Source organism: Zeugodacus cucurbitae, chromosome 5 (assembly GCF_028554725.1).
Source record: "Zeugodacus cucurbitae isolate PBARC_wt_2022May chromosome 5, idZeuCucr1.2, whole genome shotgun sequence".
NCBI lineage: Eukaryota > Metazoa > Arthropoda > Insecta > Diptera > Tephritidae > Zeugodacus > Zeugodacus cucurbitae.
Genome location: NC_071670.1, coordinates 32,617,370 through 32,637,773, shown reverse-complemented (window position 1 = coordinate 32,637,773; position 20,404 = coordinate 32,617,370). Strand labels below are relative to the sequence as shown.

Genomic DNA, 20,404 nt, shown 5'->3' with positions numbered 1-20,404 from the left:
AAATTCGTCGTGATACGGGCCGGTGCGTCCTGGTTGACGTGATTTCAACCCTTGTAGAGATCTAAAAAAAAACTTGTCCACCCGATTGTCAACCACCTCAAAAAAATGTAGTTTCGAGAAAAACGCTTAACGAAGTGATAGCGCCAGTATTGAGATAAAAATAGCCAACTTTTAGTAATTTTTTCACTTACGTACTTTTTATTTACAAAATTAAATTTACAAGCAAATATACAACGAATTAAACAAATTTCATAATTTTTTGTAACAGTACAAATTTTACACGTTTTACACGTATATACTCTTAGTAACTTTTATCAGTTACTTGTAAGTGACGAGTTAAGAGCTTACGTTTTCAGGTTAACCATTAACAATTCAAGTTTTGTTTTTGTTTTTTTTTTTTCAAAAATTTGTTTAAAGCGCTGCATACAATTCTGTACAAAAACGTAAAATAATCGTTTACAAATTAAAAGAAGTAATGAGTAACTAAAAACCACATATGTATATGTAAATAAAAATGCTTAAATTAATTATATATAGGATTTCGTAAATTATTTATGCCAAATAATAATTAACAACATTTATAAAGCAAGAATTTTGACAAGTAATGCGCTTTTGCAGCAAACACTTTGGGGTGTTGCAAGTAGATCGAGCTTCGCAAAATTAATTTTCTTTAAGACTTTTAACCTTAAACAAAAACATACAATTTAAATAAAGTAGCTATTTAAACACCACAGTCATTTAAAGTTTCTTTTACAAAGGTATATATGTGTGCATGTAATATATAAAGAGAGTATATATGTAAGAAAAGAGTAAATAAGAGTTGGAAGTAAGATATTTGTATGTACATAAAATACAATAGTTGGAAGTTGTTGTAGTTGTGTTGAATTTTTGTGCGAAAGTTGAGAAAAGTAAATGAAGTTATAGCCATTATAAACACTAATAATAATATCAATTATTTTTTTAGAGCTTTACGCCTCTTTACAACGCATTACTGCATTCACGCTTTGAAAATCTGATGCAACTAAAAATTGTTTTTTTTTTGTGCACAAGCTTACATGTGAGCTTTCACGCAAGCTTCCATGTGAGTTCAGTTGACAAGTTATGTACATTTTTTATTCACTTGCTATCACCGTTTAGTTCATTGAGAAAAGTTATACAAGCGTCTATCATTGCTGTTATTTGTGTTTTCGCAGATAGATTGTATTTGACTACTCTTCAGTTTATCGTTTTTGCCGGTAGTTTTAAGGTTATATAATTGGTGTACGTGTGTTGCCTTTTCAACTGGTAAGTTATAATTGTTGCTTTTGGCGCATGCGTACATATCGAATAAATATTTGTGATTAATTTTCTAAATATTACAATTTTACAATATTTGAATTTGTTTTTGACGGCTTTTCGTATATGTATCTGCTGCCCTTTCATGAGGATTCTGTCTGATTTAATGGCATTTCCAATTTCAACTAATTTATGAGTTTGCTAAAGCGATTTCTCGCTGTGTATGTTTGCATGCATGCATGTTAATGTTATAAGAGTATTGAGCATGGACAAAGGCAGTTTCTTTTGTGATATGAAGGCAGCTGTAGCTGCGTATTGGTGTTGATTTAAATAAGCGCTGTGATAAGTTTGGCCTTGAAGTTGACGAACTTCTCGCTGGTTGCCGCAATACGCTGGAAAGTCAGATAAAAAAATTTAATTTAATATTGTCATTTATGCTTTATAAATCAATGCGCTGGCGGTAGACACTTACCAATATCAAATCTTGTATCAGATTGGCCAAGCCTCGGTTTGCCAGCACGACCAAGCGTGTAACCGGCCCGGGAATACCCTCCGTGTAGCCATCGGCAGCACGATTCGCATCGCTATCACCATCAGCATCACCGCCACCGCTCACACTGTTGGCACTATTAGCCGCCTCATCACCAGCCTGTGTTTGGACACTGCCCGAGAACAACTGTTTGGATGGGAAATATATGAATTTTACTTATTGGTATCTTCATATGCTTTTTAGAGTCACTGCTTATGTAGGAAAAGAAGATTTTAACTCACGCGTATGATATCAAAGAGGAAATTTCCCGAACCAGGTGTGGCGCTACCAGAGTTGCCGCTCGAACCGCCCGCTACGCCAGCTCCCCCGAAGCTCAGGAACCTTTTGAACAAATTACTTTTGAAATTTTTTCATATCGGTTAGTGTGTTTTGTGTTACCAGAATTTCTTTCATGCTTTTGTAGCTTGTATTCAGTATGATGTTTAGTCGTTAATTGTACGTGTACAGCCAATTGGTTGAGTCAAGTGTACAATGTTATATACAGTTAAAGTAAGCAGTTAATAGCGAATACAAGCGCGGAACTACAACCAACTTAATTATATTGGTGCTTACAGAAATCGTAGAAACTTATAAACTGCCCAATTAAGTGTTGTAAGTTAGACTACTTCTTGTTGTTGTTCAGAATGGAGGTATCTTCCGGCTACATAAATTCGACTGTTGTGCGACTGGAGTGTATCTGGTTAATGGGTTATACTAATGAACCAATTAGAACTGACCATTTGAAATCCAACATGAGTCATATTATTGACGAGATGGTGAGGAACAAACACAATGGCATAGTTACGGTTGTCATGTTCCCAAAACTCTATTCGAACTCTAAATGCCATAAAATTTGCTTACTAATAAAGTCAAAAAGTCTAGCATTTCATATATTTATATATTTATTTGTTTTAATTTCATATAAATTGTCGAATGAATGCATTCGAAATTAATTTTTTTCGATTTTATGAAGACTTCTTCTGTTAGTCTTCAAGAAAAATACGATTTTTCTGTAGATGAAGGTGAATATAAAAAAGAAACTGATTTGATACCAAAATCTTTAATTTTGCTGGCTAATTTAACAGACATTAATCAAGCTGTCTACCTCGTATTTATTATATCTAATGCTCAGTATGCGCTAAATGCCCCATGGTAGTATAGCTCTCAGAACATAATTTGCAGTTCACGCGCTCAAATATTCACCATTAATAAAGAACTCATAAAGTTTACCTCTTGTTGCGATCATCTAAATCGGCTGCATCCTCATTGGAGTCCAAACTGAGCTCATCAATGGCTGGCGACTTGGATTCGGTGAGACGAAGATCATTATTGACGGGCTTTGAGCTATCGCGTGCTTCATTGTTGAAGCTCAATTGTATGGGCGCATTCGGATCAGTTTTGCTGGGTATCGGCAATTGTGCGGGCAGAGATGATGGTGTTTGCTGTTGTTGTTGTTGGGCAATAGCTTGTGCCGCAGCTTCGGCTTCCTTCACTTGACGTGCCACACGTATTGTCTCCTCAAGTTGTTTATTTATGGCCGATAAATCGATTTGTGTGTCGGTGGCACCATTCTGTTTATTTTTGTTGTTGTTGTTTTTTTTTTGGTTTGGCAAAGATTTGTGCAAGACACCGCAACACCGTGGTTCGAATTGAGTTTATTAATTATGTATTAATTGCAAATTTATTTTTTTTTTTTTGATAATGGCCAACCCAATTTAGTTGTTGTTTTTTGATGGTATATTTATTGATTGATTGATTATGGCAAGAAAGTTAGTTTTCCGCATGAAGTGCGTTTATTTGCATTTGTTTTTGGATTTTTTATGTTCATATTTGTTGTTTTGCGTGTAAGTGTGTTTATTGTAATGGGGCGTTTTTGTTGTTTTAACATATAGTAATAAAAGAGTTGTGATAGGGAGAGCATTGTAGAAAAGGTATGTGTGTGTGCGGTGTAAATTATGTTAAGTTTGTTGTGTGAAGTGTTTATCCAGGATGCGTCAAAGTTATAGTATGAGAAAAAATAAAGTTTGTGTAGAACAAGTAAATGAAATAGCGAGAGAAAGATTTAATTTTATAAAAGCATTAGCAAATTGCGGCAGTCATAAGTGCGAATACGAGCAGGAGAGATGTAGTGTTTTGCAGAGTAAGCGTACAGTATTTACAGTGATTCAAAAGGTTTTGTGAGCAGGTTTACAAGATGCACGTGCGTGTGATTTTTTATATTTTTTTGTTGAAATTTTAATTGTGAAAATTTTGCAATTTATAGTTTTTTTTATTATAATTTTATTGCAGCAGCATATTTTTGAGTTGCCGTTTCAAATGCCAAATTAAAATGCACAATTTCGTTTGAAATTTGTATGCGTTTCATTTCAGTTTTATTTCGATATTTTTTTTTTTTTTTTTTTGGGTGTGTGTGTGTAGTTGTGTGGGTGTTTGGTGGATTATTTCACAGTTCGAATCATGGTATGCGTAAATATGAAAGTAAATAGAAAGAAAAAGAGAAAAAAACAAAAAGCATGAGAATTATGAAATTTCGTTTTAAGCCAATTAATTTAAAAAAATATATTTCCATAAATGCCTAGCAATATTTAATGCATGGAAAAAATTATGCCACATACATATGTACATACATATATACAACAGTAGATGATGAACGCAAGCTTTTACTAGCTGCAGTTAACGCTAAATGCCTGCGAAGCGCTTTACAACCAAGTTAAACTCTTTTTTTTTATATTTTCAGCGCAGTTTTCACTTCATAATCTACTGTTATATGCGTCTACGTAGGCTATACTATAATAAAGTGAATCCTTGCAGGCTGCATAACTACACTAAATAATGCTGCAATGTAGTACTAAATACTTATGTAAGATAAACTATGTGACCGTGGCACAATTTTATTGCTTTTCAAGAACTTCAGCTGATAAGCCATACATTTGCATAAGTAAGCTTCTCAATTCATTAATACAATTCATTTTCATTTTAAGCTTTACTCAGTGCTCATATTGCTGAGAGTTTTCGTTTTGTTTATCAAATAACTAATAAAAATTGCAAAAACGCTAAACGATTTTCGTAAACGGACAGTGCGAGAACCAGGAAAAGTGAGACATATGGCGCGAAATAGTGGAGAGTTTTGCGTGAGAGTGAAAATACAGGAAACAGTTGTCAGTGTTGCAGTTATTATGACAATACAAATGACCGTCTTTAATGTAGGTAAGTACTTATAGAATGAATAATGGAAATTTACAGCGCACACGCGAAATATACATACAAAGTGAACAGGTATAGTTGCTGCTAGAGACACTGCACATACTAAAATTAATACATAGTTAGTTAATAATTTAGTGAATGGTGGTAGAGACACTCAAATGCGAGTTATAGACATAAAGGAAAAGTGAAAAAGAATTATGTAAAGTTAAGTTACGTAAGATTTATTTTGCACACATTTAAATATATTACAATTTAGTGATTTCTCTCAGTGTTAGACTGACAGTTGTTGCGTCTGTTGTAGCATCGACCGTCTGCACAGTTACATTCATTATTATTTTCCATGCTGTTTACGTGTGTTGTTGTTGGTGGATGTAAAGTTGTATGCTGCTTTAGATTTGTTGTTTTGTTATTGTTTTTTTTTTTTTTTGTTTTTTGTTTGTTAACGCGCTTTTAACAGTTCTCCGCTGAAATTTGATAATAATTTTGTGTTTTGCCAATTTGCTGTCAGTTGTTTGTTGTTGCCAATTATTCGTTAACATTCAAATTTAAGAATTTTGCATTTCTGTTAACAATTGAAAAAAAATAAAATAATTTGAAAAATACGAATTTGAAAATGCGATCAACTAAAGTGATTTGTAAAGTATATGCTTGCGTTACATAGTGGCGGGCGCCGCTGTCAAAACAAATGTCAAATTGACAGCTCTTGCTGTACATACACCACAAAGTGTACACGCCCTGCACTTGTACGCCTTTGCAATACGTATTTGCACACGCTCACTCACATTTCGTGCTGGCCGAGCTGTTGCCGCTGCCCACCTCATTGTTCTCATCATCTTCATCGGGCGCAAATGTTGGCAATTCGATAGTGACGCGTGTGCCACTGCCATCGCTGGAACTAATGCTGGAACCACTGCTGCTGCTACTGCTACTGCTGTTGCTGTTGCTGCTACTGCTGTCATCGTCGTCATCGAAATCGGCGTCGAAATTGGTGCGTGCGCGATTGGCGGTGTTACCTTGCACGGCGGTACGCAGCACAGTGGGTCCCAAGGTGCGCAGGATTTTCGAAATTATACGATTTACTTGATCATCGATTTGCTACAACAACAGCACAGTCAGTGGCGGTTCGAATCGTTTTATATTATTTAACTTTTTTTTTTGTAAGAAACATAAACGCATTTTTTTCTGATTTCAAGCAAGTGATAAAGTGAGCATGCTTAAGCACAACCTGATTTTTTCGTATGGGACAGTTAGAGCAGAGAGATAGTTGGTGCAAATGTATATTGTGGATACAAAAGTAATGAGTCAACACACGGTGGGTTTTCGAATATAATTAGCAAATGAGACAAAGTGTGCTTTTATGAGGGATACAACTTTGAGACGTAACGTAACTTATTACTAAGAACTTTAATTTTTTGAAAAAATAAAAATAAAAATAAAACATTTCAATTTTATAATACAAATTTCAACCAAATGGGAGGACACACAGGTTTTTTGGTTATCTTTCTGAAATATAATTTTTTTTTCTGAATTATGAAAACTCTCATGCCTTTTGCTGTCTACATTACGGCAATGTATGAGTATGAATGTTGTTATATAATACTTGTATACACTTTTTTTTTGTAATTTAGTCACTAGTTAGTTACGACATATTGAGATATTATATTATTTAATTACTCAGTGCTGCAAACAATGTAAGGAATACGGCATATTTGCGTTTTTAAACAATTTTTTTTTCATATAAGAGAGAAATTTGGACAAATAATTGTTATTAAGAAACTTGTCTTTTTAGAGATGTTGCCTAGCTGAATACGGACCAGCATTTAGTCGATAAAAAGATATTTTATATAAGTGATAATATCTCTTATTGTACTTCTGTCAAAGAACAGAAAAAATCAATTGTTTGAGCGTAATTTCAACCGTAATATTCAGTAGTGTTATAAACGAGCTATGGAATGTTCTATTGAGCGTTTTTATTATTTTGTAGTATATGAAGGACAGAATGACATATACAGTGGAACTTCCATAACTCGAATTTCTATAAGTCGAAGATCTCCATAATTCGAACTTTTGAACTAGCAATAACGTTTAGAAATCAAATTTCATTCAAATTTCCTTCCATAACTCAAACTTCTCTAACTCGAAGTTTTTTTTGTTTTAGAGAAGTTTTTCGAGTTAGAGAAGTTCAACTGTATGTACATATGTATATATAATAGGTTGATCTATATTCATGAAATTTTTTGAATGGTTGTATAGTTTGGACTTGTATTGAATAAAATATAATACTTAAGTATATTTCTGTAGATTTCCAACATTAAATAATATTTTTGCAGCACTTATTTTCGTAAGATATTTAGTTTAGGTATATTAGTAAGTCAACTTTGCGCAATGCAGGAATTCATGTGTCTACAAGGCAGTAATGCCTGCTATACATACGTGTATCAAACCGGAACTGATGCGAAATAAATGTATAACACACACGTACAAGTGATCTACAATGAGTGCAAAGGAACCTAAATGAGAGGACAAACTACATCACCAATAACTCAAGGCCTTCTGAGGGAGTAATAAACGATGTGAATGCGCTGACGATAACGAACTTTTTCAATAACACAACAACGACAACAACATAAACAATCATATATACAAACTTACATATTTATATATATATTTATATATGTAGATATGTATGTAACTACTTGTATATATGGCTGCGCAACGTTGCTGAATTGTTGATATGGTGAGCATATGAATTGAGACTACAACGTGGATAGAGATAAGAATATGTAACGTACGATATTACTATACGATAAAGCGGCTGTGAGGAGAGATCGTGGTGAATTGGCGAACTACTCATTTATGCAGTGATGCATTTAGTTTGTGGAATGTGTTGTTGTTGATTAGCTGATTTCGTTGTTGTGATATTTTATTCATGCGCTGTTGTTGTTGCTGTTGTATATAGTTATATTAGCCGATTACATAACGGAAATTCCCAACATGTGTACGCTGTATTGCTGCCAGTTATATGAGTTGTTGTTGTTTAAGTTTTGTACTTGTGATAATTGCTGATCGTTATTACTTGTTTTATATATTTTTCTATTTTCTATGTTTCCAATTAATTGGACACCGGTAGAAGTTTTGTAATCTTTGCTGTTGCATTGAACGCCGATGATTGTGTTGAAACTGCTGTTAAAGGCGTTCTTGTGATTGGGTTTGTTGTTGTTGTTGTTGTCATGAATTGTTGTGTATTTGGATTATTGCTATTGGTAATAAGAAGATTTGGTGAATTCAATAAACGATTTATATTGTCGACTAAAGCAACAAGCTGTGATCGATCAACATCAACAGCCAACGGCAACGCATTAGATGGCGATGATGATGGTTGTTGTTGTGATTTGGCTGGTGATGCAACATCACCCTCAAATCTACCAATATAGGTTGCGGGTATTGTGGGTGTGGGTAATGGTTCACCACCAATGGTATTCGTTTTGGTTGGTGTGTTCAAAATGTCGGATATTGATGTGGAATCGGTGGGATATTGGCTTGGTGGAGCTGTTTCGGGAAGAGCGGGGGGTATGGGTGTAGTGGCAGTGTCAAAGGTACTTTCGGTGGATTCTGTGACTGAATTGACAGTGCTACCATTTATATCGGTGGGAATGGCATTACTTTTACTTTTAGTTCTGGGTATAACCAGAATGGAATTAACAGTTGTTGTGGGTAATGTTGTTGGTGAAAGGATCGTTGGTGTGGGCGTAGGTATGGTAATTGGACTAGTTGCGCTGGTAGTGGTGGTGGTGGTGGTAGTACTTGGTAAAGTGGTGGGAATTTCAACGGGCCGACTTGTAGTTGTGGTTAATTCAGTTGTAGGCTGGGTACTGGTGATTGTTGCCACTGTTGTGGTGGTGGTGTTAGGCGTTGTTGTTGTTGTTGCAATAGCTGCTGCTGTCGTTGTTGCTGTTGATGCTGCAACACCAGTTGTTGCTTGCGCTAAACTCACATTATCCGCAGCAGCTGTTGGCGCTGGGGTAGTAGAACCAGCCTCTGGTGGAAAAGTTGGCAATACAATGCTTACACGCGTGCCACCATTCTCATTGTTAGCAGCAGTGGTGCTAGCACTGTTACTTGGTGCATTAACATCGTTGCTGGTGTCATCGTCATCTTCGAAATCGGCATCGAAGTCGGAACGTTCGGTGGTGGGGCGATTGTTGCCCAGCAAAGCCGGCAGTAAACTCGGTCCGGCAACGCGTATAACCTGACCTATAATGCGATTAACTATGTCGTCGATTTGCTATAACGGAAAGTGGAAGAGTGCATAAATTCAGAAAGTACAACAAATAAGATAATACTTGGTGAATCGTCTACGGTTTGCATTGCTGAAGATGAACGGAATTTGGATTCTGGTATGATTTCGTTGTTATTATTATCCTGCATCGATGCGTATGAGAGAGCGAGTGCACTTTTGTTTGTAAGCCAATTGGGTTATCAATTTAAATATATTTTTAAAAACCAATTTGTTTTTGTTTTCTAATATTAAAGGTACTTGATGAGAGAATTTTAGTTCGCTTGTCGGAAAGTAATTGCAATTATGGAAACAATAATATATTTATATTAGAGAATAATTTTATATTCTTTTGTTGGACCAAAACTTCAATGAAGACGTGGGATTCATATTCATTCGGTTGATATATTATTTTAATATCTATTTTCAACAAATGATGTCATTAGGATTACCTCTTTATCTAATGTGAATCATAATGTCAAAATAATCAACTTAGATAATCGTACTTTTTGAGTAAAATGCAGCAAAACTGGAAGAGAGCTAAGCAAATCACTGAAAATTCTATATATCTTACAAGCTTACGCGCTATTTTACAAGCTTTGAATAGAAGCGTGCCAATATATTATAAGTGGGTTCTAAGCCGAAACTATTGCGAATTAGACACTATTCTTTACAAAAGCAAAATGCACACAGAAATTGTGCATTTTAACTAAAAACACATAAAAAATCTCAAAAATTCAAAAATAAAATGGTTGGTATGTTGTTTGGTTTGGTATGTATGCATGTTAGAGTTGGTGTTGTAAGAGTGTACTTCGTGATACCGCCTTAAAGCTAAATTATTGCATTAATGCTGAGATTATTTCCATTTGAGATTTGTAATTTAATGGTTATGTTTAGCACTCAATTATCCTTTTAGTTTCTTTTTGTATTTATTTATTATTCCGATTTTTTCTTTCGTCCAAATTCGGCATCTGGCACGAATACTGTTTCCGGTATTTCTTCAGAGTCATTTTCAGTAGCACTTCCATTAGCTCCACTTTCATAGTTAAAATCATCGTTATTGTCAGCACCATTCTTATTTGCGTCTGCATCATCATCATTAACATCATCATTGAAATCTACCGTGGTAGTGTTGTTGGGACGGCGCCCAGCATTTAAGGTTGGGTTGAGCACAGTCCCCAGTATTATAGGACCCACTTCTTGTAGCAAACGATTTACAAAGCGATTTACCTCTTCATTAATGGTCTGTAGAAGTGAATTAGCGATATGAGTTGACAAAATCAAGTATTAAATCTTCAACACTAAAAGCAGGAGAGGAATCGGGACCTTCAGGGAAATCTGCCAATTTCGATAATGGTATAGATATGTAGATATATATTGATGTATTTATTTACAATTGTAAATTATTTTGTTAAGTATATTCATCCCGTTTGATTTTTGTTTTAATTCATTTGTGTTAAGAGTGTATCGTTAAAAAATTGAATTCCTCTTTCTTAAATTAATATTTTAAACACACCCCATAAACGTAGATATCCAATCTGAAGAAGAAGGTTCCATGAAATCCAAATATTGAGAAAAGTATGAATAAGGCGTCACTTATCTTATTCTTATACAGCACACCTCGGTCAGAGATATGATGTCTCAACAAAATTTCTTTATTGACTCTAACTTTAACTACAGTTAAGTCTATAACGAGATCTATGCAAGATATGAGGTGTGCTTTCCCAACACTTTACACACCTTATTATACCTGCTAAATAATAACGAGTGTCATTTTAAAGGCTGTAAGGAAATGGACCTAAAGAACACGGTGGATTTATGTATCAGGATTCTGTAATTTCGGGGAACATTCTTCCTGACTAAATCAAGTATTATTTCTAGTGTAGCAGGGAATCTGAACTCTTTTCTAGTTAGAATTCTGATCACTTTTTTTGATTCGAGAATGATCTGGTAAGACTATTACGAGGTTGGGACCACAATCTAAATTGTGGGTAGTAAGTATGCCATATCTAATTCTGTTCTAATGTAGAAACCCATTGTCATTGAAATCTTTATCTTTTCTGAAACTTCATTAGTTAAAGATAACATGAAATAAGACCGTCAAAAGTGCAGTTTTTTTTTTGGAATTACCAATTTCACGAGTGGACAAGTGCCCTTTACGCGTATTACCGGGATTTTCGTGTTACTATGCGGCAAAAACTTCTATACCATATATCAGCAAAAACATACAAATCTATATAATCACTCTATTACTGTCGGAGGGAGTGTATTTTGCTTTATAGTCTAGTCGGCGTATTCGTATCAGGTTCAAGCTCACGAACAAGCACACCTCGTTTTATGACACTATATCTACTTATTTCCTTAAACTTATCAAAGAAATAGTTTATATAATATAAAGAAGAATTCACATATTTTTTTAGTATGCTAATGGAAGAGTGAATACGTAAAATTACTATTTGTCATTCAAGCGCTAACAATTGACAAAAGCTGTCGTCACAATTGTCAATATGACAGCTACGTCAATGAGGACTTCAAGTTATTGTTGTAGATTGTTATTTATTATGCGCAACGGAATGCGTGTGTTTGACAGCGACTATACGTAAGTAGACAAAGAATTAGTGAAGGCGATGCTTTGCTTGATTATTCTTTCATATGTCTTACAAACTATTCTGCCTGTACAGAAGTTATATAGACAAAGTTATAAGTTAAAATAAGTTATGCATGCTTATTAAAATGAAAAAAAAATGTTCATTTCTCAAAATTGTTTGATGAGCATTATACTTATGTAGTTATATATATATATATATATATAGATGTAAATAGTTGTAATTAATTGCACTGAAATTTTAGATGAAAATATCAATATACCTTTGTGATGTCGGGGAAGAGTTCACGCAGTAGACCAATCGTTCGTTTATTTCGTTCAGCAATTATTTGTTCCTGATCTTTGGCGCCAAGTGTCAAAACATCTATTTCCTGGAAGATATGTAGACAGTTGGAAATTATTTTTATAGAGATTTAGAATTTATATTTTATATTTAATAAATATAAGGAAGTGTAGCTTATTTCGGACATATAGATGTAAAAGTTTTAGTTTCCGACCAAACTTCTTAAAAAAATATAACAATACTGAAACTTAAAGAGATTGTAACACTAAATTCGGACCGGACCAAATTAACAGTACACGGAAAGAGTGAGGTCGGTGTATAATTAGATTAGGAAATTTAAGGGAAAGTACTCTTGTAAGTATATGCCTCCAAAAGAAGAGATCAATCAACGTAGAGTACTCTGTCTCTCCTGTTGTTCTTTGAAGACGCGAAGAATAAAGAATTTTATTTGTAAATGAATTTCTTTAAAGTGTTAAAGTGTAGAATATCCAATGTAATTACCAATATAATGGCATTCACTTCAATAATCACCACAACTTTTCTTCTTTTAACATGTGTTGAATTTGAAGGTAACAGTCGGAGTGTTTTAAAGGTCACGTTTCTTGGTTAACAGCTTAATTGAATCGTTTATATATAAATACGACGCCATAAGCTAACTAATCGTTGTATTTCGTGATACAACAATAATGTCGGCAAATATATCTACATTGTGGGTTCAAGTTCATTGAACATTTCAGCATTGAGGCAGGCTCTCAAGATTGCTTAGCAGAAACAAAACGATAGCTACGATAGAAGAGTTATGCAACATAATTTAAAATAGCATTCAGGCGACAACATTTTATACCCACTTCTAATAGAAATGTAAATGTCAACTGTTGCACCGATAAATCACAACGCACCAAATATAGCCAAGTTTGATATTTATTTACAGAGAGACGCTAGAGACGCATTTAGCCAGTTTTGAAAGTTTACACTTTGACAGCTGGCACAACGCAACATTAATTTAATTTATGCAGCGTTTACGTTGCAGCTAATTTGCAAATTAGCACCGTTGATTAGCGATAATTGCAATGACACGAGCTGAAAACCACGAGCTAAAAGAAAATTTCACAATGTCAAATTTCACATAATAAGTGGTTGAAATGTAATCTTATGTAATTTAGTATTGGAAATCTATAGTTAATGGAATATACATCTTAATGTATCATCAAAGAGTAGTTGTGCAATTTAAAATGGTACGAAAACTTGAATAAATGGTCTTTATAGATCATCCCGAAACTAGATCAGTTTAGTCCTTAATCATCACTACTCCTAAGCGTACTTTATTTCAGTAATAGAACATAATTAATAGTAATTTTTGATTAATTTACCATCTTCAAGGCACCTTAATGTATTAATTTTCATCCGATTCTGATCTTGCAAAGAAGCTTTTGTATTTGTCAAATTGTTGTTAAAGAATTTAAGTTCCCTTTAACCGATTTTAAGATTTCATGTTATTATGAGAACACTACAAAAGGCAATAGAAGTCTACCGATAAACTTTATCGAGACTAGGGTCCGTTCAAAAAGGCATATTTTACTTTTCGTATAATAGCTGATGGAAACTAATAGCGTTTTTAGACTTGAGCTAATTAATTAATTATTAAGATCGATTTACCATACAAAATAAAATCTACATATATTTTCAATTGGATTTTAATTCACTTGAGAATCAAATGCAACTCTGCTACAAATACGTACGATATACATACGTTCTTTGTCTGCGATTGGCTGAATTTTTTAATAAAAAAGGGTTTCTCAATAACAATTTTAATTGATCAATTAATTTGGCTGTCTAAAAACGCTATAAATAGATAACATAACATAGAACACCATATTATAGAATACTATAACATAACTTAATATAACATAACAAAACATTACATAACCTAATATAACATAACATAACATAACATAACATAACATAACATAACGTAATATAATATAACATAACATAACATAGCATACAAAGCTATAAACTGTTTTCAAAAATACCCTAAAACCCTTTACACAATTTATTATGACGTAAGCTTCAATTAAGCATAATATATGTTAATCTACATAACCAGGTCAACAGGTTGATACTGATTTGCGGAAGTATTTTTCAGAATTTATAAAATCCAAAATTGTGTTTCCTCCATTCAAATGATTAACCTTAAAAGCAATCAAAAACAAAACCGCTGGCTATCATGCAATTAGCAGACGAATTTCATGCCATACCAAGCAACATGCTTCACCAATTTGCACACAACAAAGAATTCACTTTTCAAATTTCACGCATTGCACGCATACACAAACACATACACGTAGCACAGACGAGTGTGTTTAATGTCTTGTTAACAATGTCAAAGTGTCATCAATTTTGACAACAATGATTTACTGGCAAAGTCAATAAAAGCGCATAGCACCATTAATTTGAAGTATTACCATGGAACGCGATTTTTTTTTAATTTTCATTATTAATAATGAAGCGAGCGACTTTGACTTCAGCATTGGCTTTGGTATGCGCATTGATTTTAACGGCGACTCTAATATTTGTCATTAGCGACGTTCCTCAATTCGCCGCCGTCGCCACCTTCGCCGCAGTCATCGTGCGCATGCGCACATATTTATTTATAAATATTTATATACATGTATGTACATATGTATATGGTATCTTTATAGTACCATCACCGTTGACTGTTTTGTTTGCTTAGCTCGGTTATGCCAACCGTTAAGTTAACTAACTCGTCCACCTTAAGTCGGTGAAGGTCACAAAAATTGTTAATGCAACAATTTTTATCGTAAATCCATTTCATTATAATGGCGCTTTCGGCAATCGGCAATCGGCAATCGGCATTCGACATGGCATTCAAGTGTGTGAGTATGTTTTACATATGTAGGTGGAAGAGGTCGATATGAAAACATGCACACATATTAATTAATAAACAATAAATCAATGTTTATGCATGAAAGATACTTGCAACATTATGCGCTGCCGCTGTAGTTGTAATAAACCTTTCTTTATTCCTGTCTGTGTGTGTGTGATCGTTATTCTTATTGTGCTAAAGCAATTAGCAATTAGTACTGTCTAATTTAAATTAAACATTCTATAATGGTATTTAGTGAATAACAATTACTAATAATACCCCCGACTGTGCTGCTCAAGTGTGTATGCTAATTTACAACACATCAGTGTTGTTGTTCACGCCACAGATATGTTTATGAACACTCGCGTTGGCTTCTAAGCATTTATTAATTATTGAAAGTCGTAATACTTCGTTTATCAGCGAGAACTCATTTAATTAATTCGTCATTGAAAGCGATTTTTTTCTGAATCAGTGAGTAAAAAATGTTTGATGTATGTGAGGGAGGAAATATGCAAATAAAGCTCAAACTGCGAGAAACTCTGTGATATGATACACTAGTTATGGATAATCGAGATTTATATTAGAAACAGATAGCAGAGTAATGTGAAATATAATAACGAGAAAACTAGCGGGATTACTAAACTTAGAAACAGTTAGGTTAGGTTAAGAAGCTTACTCGCATGTTTGGAGTCATAGCCGATGCCATTTGGGCATCTAGAAATGCTGGTTCATTGTAATACCAACTAAAACACGCCTATCTATGGACTAAGACAAATCTTATTTATCGATAAAACGAGATAAAACTTAGAGTCTTTCACAAATTTCTTGAGTCGGCTAATATCAATGCCAGGCAGTTCGCTGCGTTCGCCGAAGATATGCCTATCGTCATCCTTTGATCTCTGTTCAGCGAAACTTGCATATTGGAGAAGAAAATGTCTGGATGATTCCAATTTGCCTTCACGAACCAAAGCTCATTAACTGGAGTCGGTCAAAAAACAAATATATGGAAAGTTCTTGTAGTTCATTTTTTATAACGGATTCGGAGACATATTGTCTGATTTATAGAACTGTTGACATGAAAATCTTTTGTTTTACGAATAATGTAGTTTCGTAGATATACTCGTACACATTTCGCGTGTAAATATTATTTGTAAATATTATTTGTGGAGATGATATGAATAAGGAGCGGGCTATGCCATGGGACTTAAAACCAAATAAAAATAATTGGGAGCTTAGTACGATTTAATTGAACATGCCATCAATTGGGCCTCCCGTTGTTTAATTTTACCTAAAACAAACTAAATATAATAATGTGTTTGAATTTTCAACAGGTTCCTATTAACAAATCAATAAGCTTTCTTTCTACATATCTATAATAGTGATGTGTATACGATTTTATGGCTTTGTAATAGATTTTGCTCTATATTGATTTAAATGGAATCTTTAAGAAATATCAATTAAAGTTGCTGTTAACTAAATTAATTCGGAATGAGTGGTATACTATTTAAGCATAAATAAATAATTCTAAGATTATCTGAGGTATCTGTAAGGTCGAATTTGTGCTATTAATGAATAATCAACAATCATTTGTGGACATTCCTGGTACGGCATCCAAATTGGCCTCTTTGACGTGCATCTTTAAACGTGTTTTTCTTGAAACTGTCTTTTTTAAAACGACACCTACGATTTCTCCAGTTTCTTGCCAGATTTTTTTTTGTTTTTTGAAGCAGTGGAAATTTTGAGAATTTTTTTTTTCACTATTCCAGCTATTGCGAATTATTAATCTTTTTGATAGGAGGGTTAGAATCGTGGTTATGGTCACAATTTTTTGGGACTCTCCACTTTCTTATTATTTTATTTGTCCCCTTTTTTCTGTATTCTTGTAATGTTAATAATTAAGTTATAAAAAAGGGATAGTAAAAATATTGATATTTTTTTGTACGACACTTCAGAAATGACTTGATGGCTCTACACTATTTATATTTCTTTCCAATATTTAATAAAGATATTTACAAGAAAATGTGCAATCTGTTAACCTTGAAACATGTTGTAGTCATTAGATTTATATCTATTGATTATGTATTTATATGCAAAAACTGTACTAGCAACTGTAGTAGCACAAATTTGAAGTTGTTCATGTTATACCCTTTACTTCTGTAAATTGCACATTTAAATACAGTAATTTATCATGTATTTATATATTTAAGTAGAAACTTATAATAAGAATTATTAAGCCCTGTAATGGAATATATATACATTTTTTATGCTGTCTGTAAGTCATGCACAACAAAAGTGAGATTAATCAATTGAATATTCCGCTCAATTAACCAAACTCAATTATAGGCATTTAAATATGACTACCAAATTGAATATGAAAACAATTTTGAGCTGAGCTATTACATATGCAATTATGCAATGGCTGCGGTGAACCTTTACTTACGTTCGCCAACATGTGCATTTGTGAACATATCAATAGAGATCTTTGATTGTAAATTTGAGGAAATCTCTGACTCGCAATTTGCCATAATTCCATTTAACTATTGAACACTAAATCACGCGTAGTTTGAAGTCGGTTTCGTAGATTGAAACCGAATGAAAATGTTGCCTTTGTCTGTGCGGATGTTGTTTAATATTTATTTGCCAACTGGCATCAGACATGCATATGTATTAGTGGTGGAAAAAAATAACTGGAGCAGCTAATGAATTGTAGTTTTTGTTGTTATTTTTTTTGTTGTGCCGTCTTTAATTGTAGTGGACTTTCAACTATTACGTGTGTGAATAGTTTTTGCTTTGATTTTTAATATGTCTGACACATTTTGTTTGATTGAAGCACAATTATAATTTCATACGCAGCGGCTTTTGTGTGAAGCTTTAGCGGCGAAATTGGCACAAATTGCAAAATTTTGAAATAAGTAAATATGAAATGTAAATTGGTGCAAATTATATATTTTTTTAAATTGATATTTGTAAAAATCAAAAATTAATAAAAATATTTCATAATTTACATGAGATATTTTTAAAAAAAAATTTTGGGGCGAAATTTGCGCTCTTCCTTTTAATAAAAATTTACTGTAATTAAATTACTTAATCGCAAATTTTTAGTGTGCAGTGTTACATTAAATTATACAATCACTTTTCTAATAACCAAAACATTTCAATGATGTAGCACTTGATTATACGCTTGCAGACCGAGCGCACGGCTCAAATCTTAATGTGTTCATTAAGGTTATTATTTGAATTTAAATTGAGTAGAAAAATGTTTTGCAAAACTGTGTTGAAGTGTTGCTTTGTATTAGTGTTTCTATTTCATACGCTATATTTCTTATGAGACGTGAACTGGCACATAATCAAATTTCAATTATACCGACATTTTGTTTTATTTTATTTTTGGTTTCTGCAGAAAAGACCAAAAAACGTATAAAATATAATAAACTCGCAAAAAAACATTTTTAAGCCATGCATGCAAATTATCGACTCAACCAGTTTTTTTTTGCCAACGCAGACCTCGAATGCAACACACTTACGACTATTTGTGTAGCTAATGTGGCTGAAAATGATGTATATTTATATATGCGTCTGCATGCGAAGAACAAAAATTTTGTGCAAATCTATTTTTCATGACATTTGACATGCTAAATGGCTGCAGGCATACGAGCGAAGTGAATGTGCTAAGATTAGACCAAGAGTAATAATATATATGGCCGAAAAATTGCGTAAAATTTTTTAGAAAAAGTGCTTGTAATTATATTTATAAAACCTTTTAAGCATATAAAATCAAAAAAGTGACAAATGGACTTACACACTTATAAAATTCAACTCTGTCTATAGCTTAATTGAAATCGTTACAACGATTAAACCAACTCTGAATGAGATATATATTTTCATATAGAACTTCTTCTATATTTTTATGCTTTTTTTAATTTTAACTCTCTCGAGATTTGAACCCATACTGCATCAACTTGTAGTCATGCACTTAACATACACGCTCCATCAACCATCTAATTCACTTCTACATAACCGTAGCGGAACAGCAGTAGTAGGCAATAATCAAATGCTATTCAGCGCGCATAATTGGATACCACATCTGCGGACGCTCACAAAATACGATGAATCGAAACGCAACGCGCTTAACGCGTAACTGCAAGCATATAGAGTCTGCCAAAAATTTTAAAGCGAAATTCCCAAATTGCTAGCTGCAATGCAACTCACAAGCATAGTATGCAATATATTGACAGGTAAACGCTATTATTAAAACAAAAATAAAATGTCGGCCTGCGCGCTTCGACAAATTACTGCTAAATAATACAGACAACAAAGCATTGCTAAGTAACCACAGCGAAAATAGATAAATGAATTTGTATATACAAAATCGTTAGCGAAATATAGCCGCGAGCATAAGTTATGCCAACAAATACTCGAAAAGTTGTCTTTGCTGCTTCAATTGCTGTGCACTTTGCCAAAGTGCGCGTACTTTGGCTCGAGTTCGTCGCTTAAGTCTTTTGTATCGCTTGAAGTGTGCCGGCTGTTGACTGATGGAGGTGATTTTCGGCAGCACTTCAGCTTGTTGCCACAGCTGTGGCAGCATGCGCTATTGATTGTCTTGCAGACAATTGTCTTTGTTGTTGTTGTAAGGTATTTTTTACTGGTTTAGATATTTTTGGTTGCTTGATAATTTTAACGAAGTTGGAGATAGAAAGCACTACTTAAGAGTGTGTCTGAGTTTCAAATTATTCTTTGTAGATTTAACGAGGCATATGACAGAGTCGGGAAATTAACGTATTAACTGGAATAAACCCTTAAAGTAAATATCAGCATGTTTACCATTGAGTAAATTTAAATTTACTGTTAATTGGAAAATGAAATATTTTAAATCATTTTGAGAAGATAGTTCCCTAAGATACAGAGTTGATTAGATCGCATAAATTCAAATGTAACTCCATATAGGGCTCTTTTCAGCTCTATTTGATTTCACCACTCATTCAGCTCAATAGAAGGATTGCTGAATACAGCGCTGAATGCCAAAGTACCTCAAAATTTTGAAATTAATTGCTTCTCGAATATATTGGAAGTGAGATCACTCGTGTTTAAAATTAAAACATCAGGAAATCTTTAACAAAAACACGCTAATGATTCCTTAGTAAAATTTATGTGTAATTTACTCACACTCGATATAATGATTTGATTTAAATTTCAAACATTACAAACTTTACACAAACTTTAATTTGATAAACCAATACTAATGAATTTAAGAAATTACCAATGTATGTTAGCTATATACGGCTGAACCATATTATGCTCTTTTTAACTGTGTTTACATTCAACACTTACTTCAGCTTGAGAGAAGA

The 20,404-nt window shown here is 33.5% G+C and overlaps 1 protein-coding gene across 5 annotated transcripts in view; it reads right to left on the bottom strand.

The window, feature by feature from the left end:
• Positions 1-482: 482 nt before the first annotated feature.
• LOC105213921 (uncharacterized) overlaps positions 483-20,404 on the bottom strand; it is a 33,048-nt gene continuing 13,126 nt past the window's right edge. For 2 of the 5 annotated variants that reach the window (XM_054231873.1, XM_054231872.1), the window contains 2 exons: positions 12,153-12,260; positions 7,811-9,293 (listed from right to left, as the gene is read on the bottom strand). In XM_054231873.1, the coding sequence (XP_054087848.1) occupies positions 8,121-9,293; positions 12,153-12,260 (1,281 nt within the window). In that variant the 3' untranslated portion in view covers positions 7,811-8,120. Of the gene's footprint in view, positions 1,668-1,747; positions 1,952-2,046; positions 2,162-3,034; positions 3,376-7,800; positions 9,294-12,152; positions 12,261-20,404 lie in introns of those variants that run through there. The other 3 variants (XM_054231874.1, XM_011187036.3, XR_008471441.1) reach the window with 3 other exon arrangements.